Source organism: Podarcis tiliguerta (genome assembly GCF_965153285.1).
Source record: "Podarcis tiliguerta genome assembly, chromosome: Z".
In the NCBI taxonomy this organism is placed as follows: Eukaryota; Metazoa; Chordata; class Lepidosauria; order Squamata; family Lacertidae; genus Podarcis; species Podarcis tiliguerta.
Window position 1 is genome coordinate 31,745,982 of NC_139553.1, and position 20,377 is coordinate 31,766,358.

The window sequence follows — 20,377 nt, forward strand, 5'->3', positions numbered from 1 at the left end:
ACTCATGGTCTAGGCAGGGCCTCAAACCACAAGGGGCCTCTAAATCCAACCCCCCCCCACTAAATTTCAAGTTTTACATAACTGGTTAAAAAAAGGAAGGAAACAGGGAAACCAGACTCTAAAACAGGTATCATCATTCAGATGTGACAGAAATATGCTTATCAGCTGCACACCATTGTATTGTGTTTATAAATCTGTAAATAAATAATAATCAATAAGAAATACTAATCAAAATGTCACTAAGCCAGGTAGCTGCTCTTGGTTTGGTGTACATTAAAGGCTTTAATATATGCTAAATATGAAATCATAAAGGTACTTTCATTGTGAAAGCATCTCATGTGCAAATACACTTATTGCAAGACACGTTTTAGTTAGATTTCTAGTTTTAAGATGCATCCTCACCTATCTTCCAGGATATATGCAGATATAAATGTTTACTGCAGTGTTTTTATTTTCACTGTCCTTTGTGTTGGAATAATACACATTCTTTTGGGGCTTCTTAAACTTAGGGCAATAATGCCCTCCAGACGTGGTTGGGACTATCAGCTATGGACCAAGATGGCAGGGGTTGATGTAGAGGGCCCCACGTTGACTACCCCTGGCTTAGGGGTAGTTAACCAAAAGAGGTCCAGTAAGTCCAATCAGGAACGTTGGACTTACTGGACCTCTTTTGGTTAACTAGGAAACACACCCGCACTGCCGGCAGTGCTAAGAACCAGCTCATTGTGAATGGACAATAGGAGCATTTGAGTTCCAGCAGCAGAAACAGATGAGAGAGACCACGAAGTCTGGAGCACAGGGGCAGGCAACAGCAGGAAAACTAGGACTGTGTGTATGATGCGATGCCCGGATCTTGGCTGATGAGTTGGCTTCGGATGTTTGGGGTTGTGCTGGGCTTCTTCTGTTTTTCAACTTTGCTGAAGGCAGCTCCCGAGTTTTCAGGTGAGTCTGTGAGATGAGCTAAAACTGAGAGGAGGGAGGCTCTTCTCCAGCATCCGTCCTGCTGCAACTGCTGCCTCCTAACAGGCAGTGACTGTAGAAGGAAGGCAGCCTCCACTAACCTTACACCCAAGATCTTAGAAATCTCTGTTCCATGCAGAGAGGCGGAGGTGGGAAGAAAGGAAGGGGGACAGTGGAAAGGCTGACTCAAAGAGCCTTTTGCTTAGACCGGGGTGGCCAACTCCCAAGAGATTGCGATCTACTCACAGAGTTGAAAACTGGCAGTGATCTACCCCTTTTGGGGGGATTCAGGTCAAAGTTGTTGAGCTTTATTTAGGGAGGAGGAAAGTACCATTTTTGGGGGGTGCAGGGCAACTATGTTGAGCTTTTTGGGGGGAACCAAAGTTGTTGAGCTTCTTTTGGGGGAGCCAGTGATCTACCAGTGATCTACCACAAATGTCCAGTGATCTACCAGTGGATTACAATCTACCTGTTGGACGTGCCTCTCTTAGACTATTGATTGATGACTCCTTGAATCACAGAGTTGCAAGGGACTTCATGGGTCATCTAGACCAGACCCCTGTTGCAGGAAATTACAGATTCCTTGACAGGAGAGCCCACCACCTTCTGAGATATTTTGCTCTACCATCAGGAAGTTTTTCTTCCAGACTTTAAAAAGAAAACTGGGTGACATTTTGCTAGTCCTTATTTGAAGAGCAGCCTTGGAGTATTATTGACATAAATCTAGGAGGGGAATTCTTCAGCTCATTTCCGCATTTTTCAAATGTCTTTGAAAGCACTGTATAGATATGTACATCTTCCTAATTTTAATGCATTCTTCCCTCATCCCTATGCACCCCATAATGGAATTTTTTGCCACATTTGGGGTTTCTAAGTGAATCTAGAACTTAAATTACTTCCAGGACTACACTCTAGGGCTGCCTTAAAGGAAAGAACTCCATGCAAAAAGCAAAAATTACTAAGTACAACAAAGAGTTTAAGGTGCTATAAAGGTAAAGGGACCCCTGACCATTAGGTCCAGTCGTGACTGACTCTGGGGTTGCGGCACTCATCTCGCTTTATTGGCCGAGGGAGCCAGTGTATAGTTCCGGGTCATGTGGCCAGCATGACTAAGCTGCTTCTGGCGAACCAGAGCAGCTCACGGAAACGGCGTTTAACTTCCCGCCAGAGCAGTACCTATTTATCTACTTGCACTTTGATGTGCTTTCAAACTGCTAGGTTGGCAGGAGCAGGGACCGAGCAATGGGAGCTCACCCCCTCATGGGGATTCGAGCTGCAGACCTTCTGATTGGCAAGTCCTAGGCTCTGTGGTTTAACCCACAGTGCCACCCGCATCCCTTAAGGTGCTATAGTATGCATTATTTTTGCTGCAACAGACCAACGCAGCTGCCTTTCTGGAAATAGCTAAGATGACTACCAATGTGATCATAGTCACATCCCCATAGTCACACCTCTTCTAAAACAGTACAAAATTAAAATCAACTCAATGCAGACATGTATGGCTGCAAGGTTCTCTTCCAACCATACAATTCTATGATTCTAATAGCAAGCCAGCTATTATCTCACCCCCTCCCCTTTTGCTTAACATCCAACCTGATGGAAATTCTGTTGGATTCAAGCTGTTTCTCGCAATTCTTTGGGCGGTCATGATGAAAGGATCTTGCCATTTTTGAAACTAAAAATGCATGCTATTGCAACCCACCTCTTTGTCTGCCCCACTCATTTGGTAGGATTCTCTTTTAGAAAAGCTTGCTTATTTGGCATGCAGAGGGAAGGCAAATAGCACCCATGAGAAATCATAGTCTCTGCATATGTGGTGATACTTTGCCTCTTTTAGTGCTTGCTCTACAGCACCACTTACCCACAATGTTAAAACAAAACTACATTAGAACCTTGCCCACCTCAAACCCAGCTAAAGCATCCAGCACGAAATCCCACTGCCATCTTACTTGTTTTCCAGTTATGGATGATGCTGGATTTAGTGGTTTCAAATCAACCCGCAACCGCAGGTACAGTGTTTCTTGTGGTTCCTTTCAATAAAGCTGTCGTTCCATTATAGTGCCAGAACAGCCTGCAGAGTGACTGAATCCAGCATGGTTACGCTGACGTTCTTGAACATTTTAAGTTGGGATGGCCAATGTGGTGCACTCCAGGTGCTACTGGACTCCAACTCCCATCAGCCTCAGCCAGCATGGCCAATGGTGAGGGATGATAGGAGTTGTAGTCCGGTGCCATCTGGAGGGTATCACATTGGCAAGATGTTATGGACACAATAATAGTGCATTAGTAGTGAGCTTATCGTGCTTTAGTTTCTTCTGCAATGCTTCCCCAATGCTACCATATTATTGCTGTCTAGAAGGACTATAGCACAGCAAAAGTGGGGCCAATATAAACCAGAACATTTGTGGTATAAAAAGTTGTGCGAGTTCAGCAGGAAGTTGCAGCATATGCACTGATTGGAAATGAATCTGTGTAACCACCCCAAAACTTTTGCAGGTGCAGAGAATGCACACCTGGGGCCCCTCTAAGTGATGTTCCTACATCATGAGGGTCTCAAGAACCAACCCAAACTCATCACATTTCTTGATGGTGGCACCAAGAGATAGAGGAGTGTAAAGATTGGTGGACACTCAAGTTTAAAAAAATTAGCTTTGCTAAGCCAGTTCTGGTCCAGAAGTGGATGGTTTCACTTATTTCTATATTTTAAAATGATAGGAGATTGGCAGACATATTTAGCATTATTTTCTTTCCAGAGACACCCAAACCCATTTGCTTTGTTTTTCCATCAGGTTACCTACAGAAGATTTTGAAAAACCATACTGCCCACGCCTGTGATAGGGAGCAGATGACAATAATTTGCCCCCACAAGACTTCCATTAGTGTCCTTTCTGCATTCTATGGACGCCGAGTGCCCAGTCGAAACCTATGCCCAACCACAGAAGACCTCTCCTTGGAAAGCACCGATTGTGTGTCTGCCACAGCCCACCAGGTAAAAGGCCCTAACATTTACATAGAACAGCACAAAAAATGTGTTGATAGAATTAATAACAGAGAACTGGGGCACTGCTTGCTGAGCAGAAATTAACATGCTATTTTTAAAAATTGGAATGTGCAAGGTTTTTTTCCTTTTTTTTAATCAAGCAGCTGCAGCTCAGTGGTAGAATATCTGCTTTGCAGGTAGAAAATTCAACCCCCAACTTCTCTAGGTAGAGCTGGGAATGTCCCCCATCTGAAATCAGAATAGACCTGGCCAGAAGGGCTCAAGGTTACCCAATGAGCTTCAGTTAGAGTGTTGAACTAAAACATGGCTTCAAATCCCCACTCATCCACGAAGCTTACTGGGTGACCTTGGTCCAGTCACTGTTTCTTACTCTAGCCTAATCTTCATAGGGTTGTTGTGAAGACAAAATGGTTAGGGGGGTTAACTCTATGGTCCTTGGAAGAATGGTAGGATGCAATTTTTATTAAAAAATGCTCACAAAAATTAGGACACCTATCCACTAAAATACAGATGAATATCTGTGGGGACTTTTTTTTGAAATAAATAATAATTGCAAACTGATTTGGAAATGCAGTGAAATGAACTTGCAGTTGGAAAAATAAGAAATCAAAGAAATCAAAACTGATGGACTCATCTACTTACTTCACAATATACTGGCTGCTTAGAGTACAAAACCCATCCAAGATGAACTAACAAAGTTTGCTCAGTAAGCAAGCCAGCCAGCTATGTTTATCCAAGATTAAAGTCAAGGCATTTCCTCATTTGCACAATTCATTTGGCAAAGAGTGGGTCTGATGGGAAGGGTGGGGAGGAGGTCTGAGAAGCAAGGTTGTGCTCTAGTAATTCAGAACTTTGCATCAAGATCCGACTCACTGCTGTCACCAGGAAACTCCTTCTTTGCATAGCTCACTATGTCTCCTTAGCATTGCATGCACACAACATGTGTGATCTTCACGCAAGTGATAATCAGCATGGAGGTAGCACTGTATTCTCCTTTCCCACGCAGAAGGGGTTTCTAGGTAGGGATTTTCCTTGCTTTCATGAAATGGCCGCAAGTAGCAGCTGTAATGTGGTTGCTACAGGAGTAGCTGGTGTCAACAAGAATATGCCAAAAATGCAGAGGATGGAACGAAGCATTTCAGTGTGCTGGGCAAGAGGATAAGGCTACTATGGCTACTAGTCATGGAAGCTGGCTGATGAGGACAAATGAGGCGCTGCCCAACCAACTTCAGCCAGCCTTACCTGCCATCTCACTTACAAGCAGTCATGGGGATGCCTCTGCCTGTCATTGACTCTAGCTCTGCCTACTGCTGGTCTCCCTGCCCCACCAGTTCCAATAGCCACCAATGTAGCCACTCCTACCTCCATGGTCAGAAGCACAATGCCTCTACATGCCTGTTGCTGGGAATCACAAGCAAGGAGGGAGCTATTGTATTAAAGTCCTGCTTGTGGGCTTCCCATAGGTTTCTGGCTGGCATCTGTGAGATCAGAATGTGGACTCGATGGGCCACTGGCAAGACCCAGCAGAGCTGTTCTTATGTTCTTCAGATTCACTAAAAGAGATTCCTAGGGAGAGGTTGTATGGGTAGGCTCACAGTAATGGTCCTACAGGGAAGAGGACTCTCTGAATGTATAATCTGCAGTATCCGATAAGTCAGCTGTTTTTGCTGCCTTTCTATACCTTGGGAAACAAGCTATTTGTAGTGGTGCAGTTAGTTAATTTTAGGCTCTGGGCTTAATGGGCTTACAAGGAAGGGGACACTCCATAATGATAATGTGCATTCCTTCACGTACTTCAAAACGTGCTAAGCCAGACCTCCCTCTGATGGGGCCCCTGGATTTCTGCCCCCAAATTCTGCCCTGACAGCACCACTGGCTGTTTGGACTGCTGGGTTGTCATGAGTTGAACAGGCTTTGATCTAGTCAGGAGAGATAACATGAGCAGCTGCAGGGCCTTCTAAAAGCACATCACTCCATCTAGTGCTTGGCTGAAGACTAGCAATTGGCAGCTGTGGTTTCGTCAGTAAACATTAGCATTTAAGTAGAGCTTGTGTGTTAGAACTTGGGGAAATAGCTAGACTTGTGTGTATTTAAGAGACATCCACATGTGTATTTTAGTTGTGACAGTCCCTGTTAATCATTTAATTAGCATGTGTGAAGGCTAATTGAGTCAGACCTCTGTGCTAGACCTGTACCAGACATCACTAATTCTGTGATGTCAGCCCAATTTCCTTGGAGGTAATGATCCATTAGCACAACAAAGCATCAAAGAACTAGATGGGAGAATGCAGATGAGTGGGGCCTCTCTCTGTGTACTAGGGCTTAGACTAGCTAGGTTAGAACAGGTGGGATGTGACCATTCTTGGGGGAAAGGCAAGCAGCAGGGCAGGGATGCAGCTGCCTTTGAAAGAAGCTGGCACTGCTTAGGATGAGATGCTCAGAACTAGGGCTGACATATGTCCAGGGTTTCCCAGACACATCCGGGATTTTGACCTTGAAAACCACATCTGGGAGGAATTTCCAGTTCGCAGCAAATTGTCTGGAAATCTTGGGTGTATGGCAATGACACCTTTTTTGAAAAATAAAGCTCCAAAAGTGGTGAATATAAATTTCAAAAGAAGGCAAATTTGCCCAAACAGCTCAGCATGTGTGTTGGGCAGCGGTGGCTGAGGCAAGAGACAGGCTTCGCTGGACTGAGGGAGAGAGAAGGCGTGTGGGGCCTCAGCTCAACTTTTCCACTTGCCTTTCAGAGGCAGCGGCTGGGGCAGGAGGCTCCCAAGCAAGATGCTGAGGCAGAACCCGGGGAAGGCAGCACTGAGCCATGCCATTGAGCAAATCGAACTGAGGAAGGCAGGGAGTGGGCTGGGGGGGGGTTGAGGGGGAGAGAAAAGAAGAAAAGTCGTGTGAGGAGAGGTAGCCGAGACACCTCTTGGCAACAGATGTTGTTGCTCTGGTTGTCGAGTTGACGGGGGCTCCAGGAGGCAAGCCAGTCACCAGTATGCAACCAAGGAAGGGGATTTTCAAGCAGTGTTAATGATGTGCCCCTCCCCCCAAAAGGCTCAAAAGCTCAACAACTTTGGTGTCTGGATTTTCACTTTTTAAAATACTCAGAACCCCCTCCACAGTAGACTCAGGTTGTAAATATGTGTAAATAACCCGTATTTCAGAAAGACACCACAGTCTCCCCTGTGCCTTATTGTCCAAAGGGAAACACAGACCCCCTGAGTAAAGCACCAGGAACCCCTGGAATATCACACTGCTCATGGAGATTGGAATGGAGTGCAATATGTTAGGATCTCCCATGTGGTGCTCTGAAGGTCAGTGGGACGTGGGAGAGGTTGTTTCTACCCAACATGTTGTAGTCATCCTTTGCTAGTCTGTAGCCCTTCAGCTGCTTTTGGGCTATGGCCAAAACTATGAGGCAGTTGCCTTGGGCAGCAGAACTCCAAGGGGCAGGTGCTCAGCCTATCCCATCCCCTCTACTATTGGCGGCTTCTGGCAAGATCTCATACATGCCATGAAATCTCACGAGACCTCGTCAAAATCTTGTGTGATTTTGAGAGCTCACCAGAATCCAGCGATGACATCACCACTTGGCAGGCGCCACTGCACAACCCTAATGAGAGTGACTTCAGGCAGGAGGTTTCCATGCCAGGTGGCACATTCCAGTTTTGCCTCAGGTGGCAAAATGGGACCGGGTGTCCCTGGTATTGACTTTTATGGGGAGTTGCACTGGAATTTGATGGGAGTTGTAGGGAGCTGTAGTCCAAAATATCTGGAGGGTACCAGGTCAGCAAAGTTTTTTCTAGGCACGAGCCATCACCTTTCTAACAAAGAACTTAACTCTGGTACAACTTTAAAGCCTCTCCTTCTCCTACAGAAAATGATGGATGAGTGTCAGGACCAGCGATGGTGTCATTTCTCTGTCCACAGCCATGTGTTCGGCCCTGATCCATGCCCAGGTACGCACAAGTACTTGGTGGTCTCCTACAAATGCAGACCAGGTGAGTGAGTTCAACAAGGCATTAACTAGGCCAGGGTTCATTGGTGTTAGCAGTTTATGATTCTGATGTTCCTTTTGAAGTCACATTTGCTTTTCTTATTTAAGCAGTCCGCAGTCAAGCAATGTGTACAAAAATGCACATATTGTGATAAAAGCAAGAATAAACTGAAAAATAACGCATCTATGTGTGCATAAAACATGTGTGCATCTGTTGGTGAAAATAACATATAAAAATGCATTATAATAGGGGAAATTGCACACAATCATGCATATATTAGGAGACCAAAATACTGGTGAATCACAAGTGGATGTGGACAGTGCTTTTTTTCCTGGGGGTACGCAGGGGTACGCATACCCCTAAACATTTTGTCCATTTATTATATTATATTTATTATATTTATTTTCCCCGATTTGAACTATAAAATAGTGATTTTCTTAAGTCAAAATGAGTACCCCTAAACATTGTTTAAGAAAAAAAGCACTGGATGTGGAAATGTGGAGAACGGGTGAGTGGAAAAAATGAAAAATTTCAGAGAAGCTGAAATTGACAGATTTGTCCACCCCTGTGTCCCAGCCAACCATCGCCTGAAGACCGTGTGTGAAAATGAAAAACTGAGACTGCAGTGCCGGAACAAGTCCATCCTAGCTATTTACTCTGCCATCTATGGGAGGCCTTTGCGGGGAAAGCCAGAATGCGAATCGGTGAACAGGACGGGACCTGACATAGGTATGAAGGGAAATGGCGGTGGCCTGGAGTTTCCCAGGACAAAGCTAAGAGCTTCTGGAGCTTCAACAGTCACCAAAGGATTAAGAGTAGATCAATTTTATTTATTTATTTTACCAGATTCCATTTCTGAAATGCTCCCCTCAAAATATCTCAAAGCAATTTCAAAGTACCTTAAGGACTATCTCATTTCTTATGCTCCAGCCCCAATCACTGATATCGTCTGGCGGGGCACTTCCTGTGGCTCCCTATGGCTTTGAAGTTTGGTTGGCCTTCACAGGGGACTGAGCCTTTAGCATGGCAACCTCTGTCCTGTAGAACTTCCTGCCACTAGATGTTTAGCCAGAACTATCTCTCCCTTCTTCTGAAAACTATCGTCCCTAAAAACAGGACTTTGCAATATGAATTTCCTTTTTCTTTTTAGCCATTCAATATTTCTTGATTTGTTTTTGCTGTTTTTAAAATGATGTTTTTTATGGATAGTTTGCAAATTTTATTCTTACACATTGTATAGCACCTTGATATAGATATAGATATTTATGAAAGCGAGGGTTATAACTATGAAAACAAACAAACACCTGCAATTAAAACAATTAAGAGCAATTCCTTACTTAAGACCATAAACAACAATCCCATACATACAAACAATTAAAAGCAATTTCATATGTAGTAACATTTACTGATCCATCACAGATACATAATGGGATAAAGATCTCCACTTGGAAGCTTGTTGGAGAAAGGCAGGCATTCCGTAGAGATTAGAGATAGTGGCTGTTGAACATGTGAGAGTTCCAATTTTAGGCAATGCCCCCTTTCCTCCTAGCACCCAGTCTCTCACTCACCTGCTGAGTTTTTCATGCTGTTTGCATCACTCAAAGACAAATGTGGTCTTGAACAGGTGCATCAGACTTGTTACTGAATACCAGCCACAAGAAATCTGTGGCAGGTCTGGCTGGTCTCCCCACTTTGCCCAGGGACTGCTTCAGTCATGCCACACCACCTGCCCTGCATCTGATGTCACATACAATAGGTGAAGATGCTGCTCACTGCCAAATGTTGGGTTTGTAGATACTGCACATCAGTAGGCAGGTGGCACCTGCAGTGCCCTGTGCCGTTGCCCGCATGGGTTGATTTCAAATCACACAGGCAAATCAAGATGCCCCACTTGAAGCCATTGTGATGCAAGGTGATTGACAGAAGGGCAGCACTATCCACCAGTCAAAAAGATCCACAGGGATTGGGGCACCTAAGCATTGTTTCGCCAACTAGAAAGAGTTCCCCACCTTGGCCAAAGGTGAATAATGTATACTAACTGTCTGAGAACCTGGCACTAGGGGTTGGTTTCCATCTGGGGCTGAATGCCAACTGCTAGAGCACCCTAGTCCTGCTTCTTCTTCTTGCTGTTTCTCTCTGTTCACCTTTCTGGGTAGAAGAAAAATTATGGGAGCAAGGAGTAGCAAATTTCTCTCATCTCTCTCTCCTCCCCGTGACAGTTGTATCATACCTTCCAACATTTTCATCTCCAGAATGGGAACATCTGAAGGGGCATGACTTCTGGTCTGGTGGTCTGGCAATCATCACTTGGGTCATACCAAAGTGCTGGACTGACCCTGCTGACTTGTGCCAGAGTGAGTGCCAGGCCACAAAATGGGACATTCCAGGATGCAAACAGAGCTGGGGTTGACTTCTGTGGTTCCTGCTTAAAACAGGGTGCTTGGAGGTAGTTATGCTGTAGACTTCAGGCCGAAGAGGTCAGTGAATAGGCAGCAGCAACAGAAGTGAGGAGAAGGGCACCACCGCCCAAGATCCTTGCAAAACCTGAAGCCAGCAGTAACAGAGCCTAAGTGATGAGAGATAACCTTCACACTGATGGAGGCCATTTAAATTTACACAGTGGAAGAGAACTTTCAGAATGCCACTGTTTGTCACAATGAAATTTCAGAAGTGTGATATCAGGTGATTGTCAGGCCTGTAGTGGGTGGGGGGTTGGGGAAGGCAGGATTTAACCTACTTGCCTTATGCTGTTTCCTACTCCTAAGTTTGTGGTTGAACTGAAGCCAGGTGTGGCACTTCTCCACCGTTCTCTGGGACTGAATGTGCTGTGTCCATGATGCTTTAGAGTGTCTGGCTCCTGATGCCTTGAGGAGAGTTTCCCGGAGGTGTCACAAGAAGGAGAACTGCACCATTGTTGCTGATAAAGCCACTTTCGGAGACCCCTGCTTCCCTGGAGTGAAGAAACAGCTGAGAGTCTCCTATACTTGCGGTAAGCTACGTAAAAAAACCTGTATCAAATTGTGCTTGATTGGAAAACTGGCACTGTAGAAATCAGAGGGACAGGAGAATGCTTAAACTGCTTGACAGCTGAAGGTTAAGATATGGATGGCACTCCTACCTATAAGAATTGCTGCTGCCACAAAAAATCCCTGTGGCCAAAGGCCCTTCTAAGCCAGCATCTTGTTCCTCATAGTGGCCAACCCAGATACCTCGAGGAAGCTCACAAGCAGGACACAAGGACAATAGACCTCTCCCACCCTTGTCTTCCAATGACTGGAATTCAGAAACTCTCTGATGCTGTAGGTAGTATACAGCCATCATGACTGGCATAAGAACTTAAAACCAGCCCTGCTGGATCAGCTCAGTGGTCTATCTATTCCAGCATCTTATTTTCATAGTGGCCACACAGATGCATATGGAAAGCCTGCAACAGCATTCTCTCCTCCTGTGGTTTCCAGCAACTGGCATTCAGGAGCCTCTTGGGCTTGTTGATCAGAAGGTCAGTGGTTCGAATCCCCGCAATGGGGTGAGCTCCCGTTCTTCGGTCCCTGCATCTGCCAACCTAACATTTCGAAAGCACGCCAGTGCAAGTAGAAAAATAGGTACTGCTGCGGCAGGAAGGTAAATGGCATTTCTGTGCGCTGTGGTTTCCGTCACAGTGTTCTGTTGCACCAGAAGCGGTTTAGTCATGCTGTCCACATGACCCGGAAAGCTGTCTGTGGAGAAATGCTGGCTCTCTCGGCCTGAAAGTGAGTTGAGTGCCGCAACGCCATAGTCACCTTTGATTGGACTTAACCATCCAGGGATCCTTTACCTTACCTTTTTACCTATTATTGAAGTAAATACATGTTCTCTCATGTGCTTCTTGTACTTTACTGTTTCTCTCTCTGACAAGCAGTGACATTAAATAATTCTAGGTGGAAGCATTTATTTTATTCATGCGTCTCTATTTACCAGTACTATTCCAACTGTCCCTTGTCTACCCAAACCCCCAAATCTTTATAGTTCCTTTTCATTAAGATAAAAATTTTAAGTTTAATCTTGCTGTTGCTTGCATATTTGATTCTAAGTGTAGCTTGCTTGTTCTCATTAGACTTGGTGTTGTTCTCATTAGACCTTGGAATAGTTTTGATCTGATGAGTTTAAGTTCAGTGTGTCATACTCTGCTTTATTTAGTCTGTCTTGACTGCAGCCATGTTATGTTTATATTATTTATCAAGCCATAGTCTGCCTTGTTAAATTCTTAAGGTGCTATTCATTTAAGTTTTATTCAGAAGCAGACCCACTGAAATTAATGAACATGAATAAGTTAGGTTAATTAATTTTAATGGATTTATTATTGATAAAGGGTTGAATACCACCCCTTGTGTCTTGTGTATATGGCTTTTTCAGAAACACACTGCCAGTGTGCTACTTCTTGCACAAGCATTCACTGTTGCACGCAGTAGCAACTATAAAATGGGCATCAGTCGTATGAAAGTTGGCAGCAAAACCTCCACCATGACCCCCCCCATCACAAACAACGATTGCTCTTCCCCTTTTTAGTGCCAAGGCAGCTGCTGGAAGAGGTGGGCCGCAACTCCCAAGAAGACCCTTTCTTAATCTCAGACTACACACATGGTAAGTATCCCGCTTTTACCTTAATCACAAGTAAAGCTCTGCTTTAGAATCTGCTGGTAGAATCTTCTACCACTACAATCCATCTAAAGCAGGCAGGCAATCCCTTCTGAAGATAGTGGTCTCAGGTGGTGAATGCTGAGAGGACTGTATCCTAACTGGGGCCACAAAGAAAGAAGAGTGTGCTATCAGCATGATAAGCAGAACTGCGAGATTTGCAACTTATTAACCCCCCAAAAAAACTTTTCAATCCCCACTTTCCTAAACAACCCAATGGGTATTCCAAAATGTAGCCATGAAGTAGGTGGAAAAAATAAAAATGGAATGTGAGTGGTGGTTAAGTGTTCTGTTTGGAGGGAGTGATTGGTTGCAACCCTCAATAAAGCATTTTGTGCATGTCCCAATGGCTAATTAGATTCCCTATTGAACAAACTAAGGCCCTTCTGAGCCTGTTTTGTGTGCAGAACAGAAAGCATGAGGGACAAAGCATGTTCCTTTCCTTTCCATTAGCTAATTGCCTTGGCCTAATAGCCCCCAGAACATCCTTATTGGCTTCTCCCCCTAGTATTCACTGTATTAAAAGGACACAAGTCCAGTGTTTCCCAGGGGTCTTATCTGAACCTTGTTGAGCTGCATCTCCTTAATTACTGTATTGGCCTAAATATAAGCCGCACCCGAATAAAAGCTGCACCTTTAAAATTGGAGGGGGGCAGGGAGAAAAAAACAATACCCGAATATAAGCCACAGCGGACTGGCTGCACGCCTTTGCCCCGTGCTCCTGGTCTACTCTGCTTTGCCAGCGGCCCCCCTTCCCCTCTTCGATCCAATGGCTCAGGGTAGGCTTTGGAGTGGTGGGTGGCAGCGCTCCTGGGCTGCTTGCTGGGAGGGGGGGGGGGAGCCATGCTCCTTTGCCGGCAGTGTAAGGTCCTGAATATAAGTCACACTTTAACATTTCACAATTGGAATTGAGGGGGGAAAGTGAGGCATATAATCTAACCCCACTTGGAAGTTTATCTGGTTGTTATACAGTGGACCCTTGGGTAACATACCTTCGGGTAACATAACTTTCGGGTTGGGAACGCGGCAAACCCGGAATTGTATACTTCTGGGTTTCACCGTGCGTGCATGCACAGATGCGCTTTGCGCACCGCACATGTGTGCAGAAGTGGCGCCTCATGTTGTGGACTTTTCGGGGTATGTACGGACCCCTGGAACAAATTAAGTTCGTATCCGGAGTGTCTACTGTATTTGTTTAAATATTCGCTAAAGTATTCACACTCCTCTTTTATATCCAACTCATCTTGATTTCTTATCTTTGCAGTCAACATTGCTAACTCCGCATATTCTATTAGCTTATTCTGCCAGTTTACTTTTGTGGGACTATTTTCACCTTTGGACATAAAAATCCTTTCACCTTTGGGCATAAATTATTCTTGCTGTTGCTGTTGCTTAGAGGAAGAGACTAAGTACTTTCTTGTGTATTTCACCCTCTACTATACTCAATAAGAACATCTCTGGGTTATTTATTTATTTATTTATTTATTTATTTATAGAAATGAGAACCTTACCATCTTTTTAAAAGTTCTGAGTATATCATCTCCCAATAATCTTTGGCTTTCTTACAACCCCACCACATATGTCCCTTCAATCTCTTCACATTTCCAGCATAAATTGGTTCATTTTGCCCAATTCCATGCCCACCACTTTTCTCAGTTGTTATCAGTTCTGCCTTGAATGGGGGTTCCATTTCTCATCTTTGTTCTCCTGCAACTTTCCCTCACTGCTCAAGATCCCACCTGGGCTCACCTAATCTCCTCACGTTCAGAGGGAAATTCATTGCCCATGCTCATTCATGGGGGGCAAGAGACAAGCCATGTCTCCAAAGCAGAAACTGTGTCAGTGAGTCTATCCTGAGTGTTAACACTGTGAGATGAGCAACCATGGATGGAAGCAGCAGCTAGAAGCCACTTAAAGTATATTAAAGAAGCAATAGTGGTGATGGGGCCTTGCATCATCAGCTGTAGTTTTTGTTTAGGGAAGGAGAGTGAAGGCCAGCTGGCCATGAAAGAGAGGACCAGAGAGGACAGGAAGCACTGGATTAGGCCTAGCCCAGAACAGTCTGCCCCTTGAGGCAACAGGACAAGATAGTGCCTATTTTTCATCTCATGTGCAGAAGTGAACTGGTTGGCAGATAATTCTGACTGCAACACGGCTGATGTGGCAATGCCCTCCATTGCATCAGTGGCAGCATGCTAGTTTAAAGGTGTGGCAAGACAGGTTGGGTGGTGTACACAGCTCTGTCCTCCAACAGAGGGGAGTAGTTGGGAGGTGTAGGAGCAACAGTTGTGGGGGGCAGCCACCTCTGCTCTCTGCCCCTGATGCCCGAAGTGTCCACCACCAGCCTTGCATAGGAAGTGGCCTTGAGTGTAAGGCCTTTGGTCCATCTCTCATGGTATCATCAACACTGATTGACTCCAGATTGCAGCCAGCCCTACCTTGCTGTAGATGATGGTTAAATATCTGGATGTCACATAACTTAACCACCTCATCCTCAGAATGCACACCTGTCACCTAGCAGAGCAGAGGACTCTGTGATTCATTCTTCACGTGAAAGCAAGGTGCAGTGTGGTGTACTGGTTAGAGCACTGGACTGGGACCAGAGAGACCAGACCCAGTCAGCCCTGAAACTCCCCGAGGGACCTTAGCCACTTTCAGGCTAGTCTACCTCAAAGGGCTGTTATGTGGATAAAAACAGGGTTGGGTGGGATAGAAATGGCTACACACGTAATAATAATATCCTGGTCCCTGAAACGTTTTTGGTTGGCAGACGTAAATAGGAAGCAGAGAAAGTGAGAGTGAGGCGAGGCCAAAGCTCACCAAAATGATGTGATGGTGACAGCCCCTACTAATCACCTGCTGTTACATGCTAACTGTCCCTGGACATGGAAGTTCTACTGAGCTCTCATGGTTAATAACCATGGGTAATAAATCTGTTCTTTCTTAAGTTGTCGTCACTACAACTTAAAAGCATAGGAAGTTGCCCTATCTCAAGTCAGACCATTGGTACATCTAGACCAGCATTGTTTATACTGATTGGCAGCACCTCTCCAGGGTTTCTGGCAGGGGATCTCTCCCAGTCCCACCTGGAGGTGCCAGGGATGAACCTGGGACCTTTTGCATGCAAAGCAGTTGCTTCACCACTGAGCCCTTTGTGATGGTGAGTTTCAAAGATTACATGATAAAGGAGATGCAGTTTAAGGCTGAACGTCTGTTAGGCAGGCTTCCCTTCTCTCCCGAAACCCTTGTCAGTAAGAACGTGCTATCCCCTTGTTTGCTGCAGGTGGCTGGTACACTGGGCCGAGGCTTTCCAGGCTCCAAGAAAATCTGATGATATTTACTAGCTCTCTGGAAACTTTTGCCCTTTTCTGGGGTATGTCTGACTTCCCTGGGTGTGCAAGACGGGCAGAGTTGGGATGCTGGGGGAAACCAGGCCAATCAGGGTCATGGCGAACATTATGAGGGCGGCAAAGCTGTGACTGGGTCTCCCGACCTTTGCGGTAAACGGGGGTGGCACGTAGTTACTGCCAGAACAGAGGAAATGTGCCACTCCCCAAAAGAGAGAAGGCAAAAGGTTTGCACATGCTAAATTATGTGTTATAGATTCTGATGTAGAAGTGACTGTTATAGCTGAAATAGAAATGCAACATGTCTTGCCATAGTGGTCTGTTCTGAAAACAGAGGACTGCTTTCTGTAAAGCAGGATAGCTTAACTGTTAAGCAGCTCTTTTAAGCCATTTTCATCAGTTCAGCAGTGTCAGGAGAAAGGTGCTTCGCCTATGTCTCCTACCCCAGCCTTTTCCAGAACTGAAGTATCTGTTAGTCTCACTGGAGAAATGCAGGGACAATACAGATCCCCATCTCATCACCACAGCAAGACTGTTAGCAGCTTTCAGATGGGGAGTGGGATTTAGAAAAAGGAAACAGCACTCCACCCACTCCAATAAAAACTGAAACCTTAAAGTAAAACTACAAGAAAAGGGTGAACCCTTCATGGATCTCACATATCACATTTGACCTTTGGGGATGCCTTTTCTGTGGGTGCAACCCCCACCCTCTTTAAAGACATCATTCTAGAGTTGCAGAAGGAAAGCCCACTGGAATGAATGGGCAGGGGTTGCATTTTGTCGTCCCCCCACCCCATTTAATACAGATTTGCCAGTTCTGCAGATATGCAGATATGCAGTAAGTAAAAACTTGGTGTGGAGGTGGTAAATTCCAATTAGGCAGGAAGAATAAATTTGGGGTGGCATTTTGATGACAACGGCATTGCATGAGACAGGGAAGGGGAACCTTTGGCCCTCTAATAGGTTGTTGGACTGCAACTCCCATCGTTCTTGACTATGAGTCATGCTGGCTGAGTCTGATTAGAGATGTAGTCCAGCAACATCTGGAGGGCCAAAGGCTCCTCATCCCTGGTGCAGGTGCTGTAAACTTGCATGCATGAGTCACACTGTGTGCAAAATAAATTGGATGTGTCCTCTCTGTTTATCAGTCCATCTCTCTTTTCCTCTCGTTAAACTGCAGACTTAGGTATATGAGGAGGAGAGGATGGCTGGAGCCGATGCCACATTCAGGAGGCTCTGACACCCCAAACCATGTCCTCTCTGCTATTGGCCCCTCCCTCTCAACACCCTATCTCTGCAAGGGCGGAGAATGTGGGTTGGCTCCCCCCCTGTTGAGTCTTACTTTTCTTTTTCTTTGCAGGCGTTCCTGAGAAGGTGGGCTTTTATTTCCTGTGCGGAGTCTCAGGAGGCCTGGTGTTCCTCCTCCTCCTCTTTGCACCCAAAGTGGCCTTCCTCCAGGATTTAAAGGAGGCTTTCAAAGCTGCAGAGCTGAGCGAAAGCTTAGAGCTGGAGACCACCAAGCTGCAGGATGAGCAGGATGACGAGAACCACGATGACAGCTCCTCCGACTCCTCCTTCCGCCGCCTCACTCGCACCTACCGCAACTCCAACAATATATTTGGGCCAGAGCTCACTGCGGCCCTGGAAGGAGCGGCAGACCATATGGGCCACGAGGGAGATGAGATCTGGATACCCAAGGAGTCCAGCCCATATGCCATCCACAAAATTAAGTCTGCTACCAAATGAGAAAGAAATTGCCGTTGGAACAAGGTCAGAGCTGTCTGTTGTAAGCTGAGGTGGACTGAGCTCAATGGCTTCATAGAATTATAGAATCATAGAATCACAGAGTTGAAAAGGATCCCCAAAAGTCATTTAGTCCAACCCCCTGCAATGCAGGAATCATATCTAAAGAATCCCTGGCAGATGACCATCCAACTTGTTTAAAAACCAATGAATTAAGAGTCCACCATCTTCCAAGGTAGTCCGTTCCACTGTTCAACAGCTCTTACTGTCTGAAAGTTCTTCCTAATGTTTAGTTGGACTCTCCTTTATTGTAACTTTAATCTGTTGGTTTGGGTCCTACCCTATGGAACAAGCAGAAAACTAGCTTGCTCCTCCTCTTTCCACATCACAGCCTTATAGATATTTGAAGATGGCTGTGGTATCACCCTTCAGTCTTCTCTTCTGTAGGCTGATCATACCCAACTCCGTCAACTCCTTACAATAAAGGAGATTCATAATGTCTCCAGGCCCTTTATCGCTGGGGCTTTGCAAAGTTGGTTTTGTTATAATCTTTTCCCATTCCAAAGTATTTGGGGCAAGGGATTAGAAATGTAAAATAAGTGAGTATATTATGAGTAGGTCCCCATTTGCATCTACATTTAAAGCGGTGTTATACCACTTTAAACTGTCATGGCTTCTCCCTTCCAGAGCTGCAATTCACAGAGTGGTTTAACAATCAATCCTTTTCCCCAGAGAACTTTGGGAGTTGCAGCGCTGTGAGGGGAATAGGGGGTCTCCTAACAACTCTCAGCACTTGTTAACTACAGTTTCCAGGATTCTTTCAATGCCTAGTGCAGATGGGACCTTAAGTTAGTTAGATCAGAGATAGGGAGCCTGTGGTGACCTCCAGATGTTGTTGTACTATAACTCCTACCATCCCTTCCCATTGGCCATGCTGGCTGGGGATGGTGGGAGTTGGAGCAAAGTGATGCCTTCCAGTTGTTGCTGCACTACAACTCCCATCATTCATGACCACCACTGGTTGGGGTTGATGGGAATTGTAGTCCAACAGAAGGGCATCGCTCTGCTCTTATCATATTTCTTTCATTTTCTGAATGCCAAACTAGACCAAGTTAGATATAGGAGGAAGAACTGCCGGGTCTGCCTGGTTTCAGTGGCCTTCAGCAACACTATCCAGAGAAACATCGATGTGGAAACCTGGTCTTTGTTGTTGTTGTTGTTTTAAAAAAATTCTCTAGCTCAGTATATGTAACACCTGGAAGCTGACTTGACATAAAACTATGTAATGTGAGTTTTGAAAATAGGGAGAGGCTGCTGTGTTTAACAGATTGATTTGCTCTTCCTACTGCATTTTTAACCTGATTTTTCAGATACGCTCATGAGCAAAATCCGGCAGCACCTGCATCCTTCTCTGGATGTGTTTAGCAGGCCTGAATGCCAAGAGCTGTAAATCTGAAAATAAAAATATTTTGCACAAAATTTAAAGTTTGGCCATAGTAGTATGTTGTTGTTGTTCTAAAAAAAAAGGTTGTGACTTATTTATTTATGGGTTCAATGTACATTATTGGTAAATACAACAATTGCAAATTAAGGTGAGTACAATTCACTGATTTGCTGGAGCAAGCCCCGTTGTAATCAGACTTATCTAGTCAAATCTTCTGCTGATGCAGGAAAAATCCTGGTTTGCCACCCCACTGTGGCTGGTGGCATTTCATGGTGGAAAGTCAGCAGAGTCACAGTTGGTGGGCTGGCACAGCTTGGGCTCCTACTGTCCAGAGGACCCAATCAGCAGGTTTAATGGGCTCAAGGGGGTTAGGGCATGTTCCAGGTACATAGGTGGCCATTCAGCTTCTGCTCAAAAATGTCTAAGGAGGAAGAGTCCCACAACTGCTGAGGAAGTCTGTTCTGCTGTAAAACAACTTCAGCCACCTGACTTTGGGCCCTATTATCTGGAGCAATAAAACCCCCAAACTTGATCTATGTGACAGCTCTTTAATGGGTATTAAATCAGCTCTTAATTGGCTCTTCTTCAGGCTACTCATCCCCAACATCTTCAACTGAATGGAAACTAAGATCACATTCACACCATACATTCGGCGTGCATGAATTCCCCCAAATAGTCCTGTAAATTGTAATTTAGCTCTAGCCAACCCTTAACAAAGTACAGTTTTATTTAATAATAAAAACTATAGCAAAATTTGGGGAAAGCCTTTTGTTTTAAATGTGGACAGTGCTGTTTTTCTAGAAAAGGAGGTGCTGGAACCCACTATGAACACATTCCTCATTCTCTTAGAATAGCAATGGGGCCCACCTGAGAGATGCCAGAACTGAGTTCCAGTGAGTTCTGGGTGGGGGGAAAAAGCCCTGGGTGTGGATATGACCTCTGCAGGAACACTCTGATGCTCCCTCAGGGAGCTCTTTTTCATTTCAATGGGGCTTGTGTAGATGAACACCCTATGTATTTGCGCCCTCTCTGTTCTTGAGTAATACCCCCTACCCCTGCAGCAACACCCGTGACTGGAAATAAAGGAGGGGAAATGGAATGTAAATTCAAATGTCTGCAAGCAAATAGGAAAAAATTCTTAATTCCACCAGTCTTTGAAGCCTAGGTTCCTTTAAACACACACACACACACACACACACACACACAC

General features: G+C 45.1%; 1 protein-coding gene across 2 annotated transcripts; it reads left to right on the forward strand.

The window, feature by feature from the left end:
• The first annotated feature begins 699 nt into the window (after positions 1-699).
• LOC310669831 (protein eva-1 homolog C-like) lies at positions 700-19,205 on the forward strand. Of its 2 annotated transcripts, XM_083424246.1 has the most exons (8): positions 700-942; positions 3,750-3,949; positions 7,842-7,965; positions 8,539-8,691; positions 10,808-10,951; positions 12,508-12,582; positions 15,920-16,009; positions 17,344-19,205. In XM_083424246.1, the coding sequence occupies exons 1-8, from the start codon at positions 843-845 to the stop codon at positions 17,727-17,729; spliced, it is 1,272 nt and encodes a 423-aa protein (XP_083280372.1). In that variant the 5' UTR covers positions 700-842; the 3' UTR covers positions 17,730-19,205. The 2 variants fall into 2 exon arrangements, with proteins under 2 accessions (XP_083280372.1, XP_083280373.1); XM_083424247.1 differs by lacking the exon at positions 15,920-16,009 and having other exon boundaries at positions 701-942.
• The last annotated feature ends 1,172 nt before the right edge of the window (positions 19,206-20,377 follow it).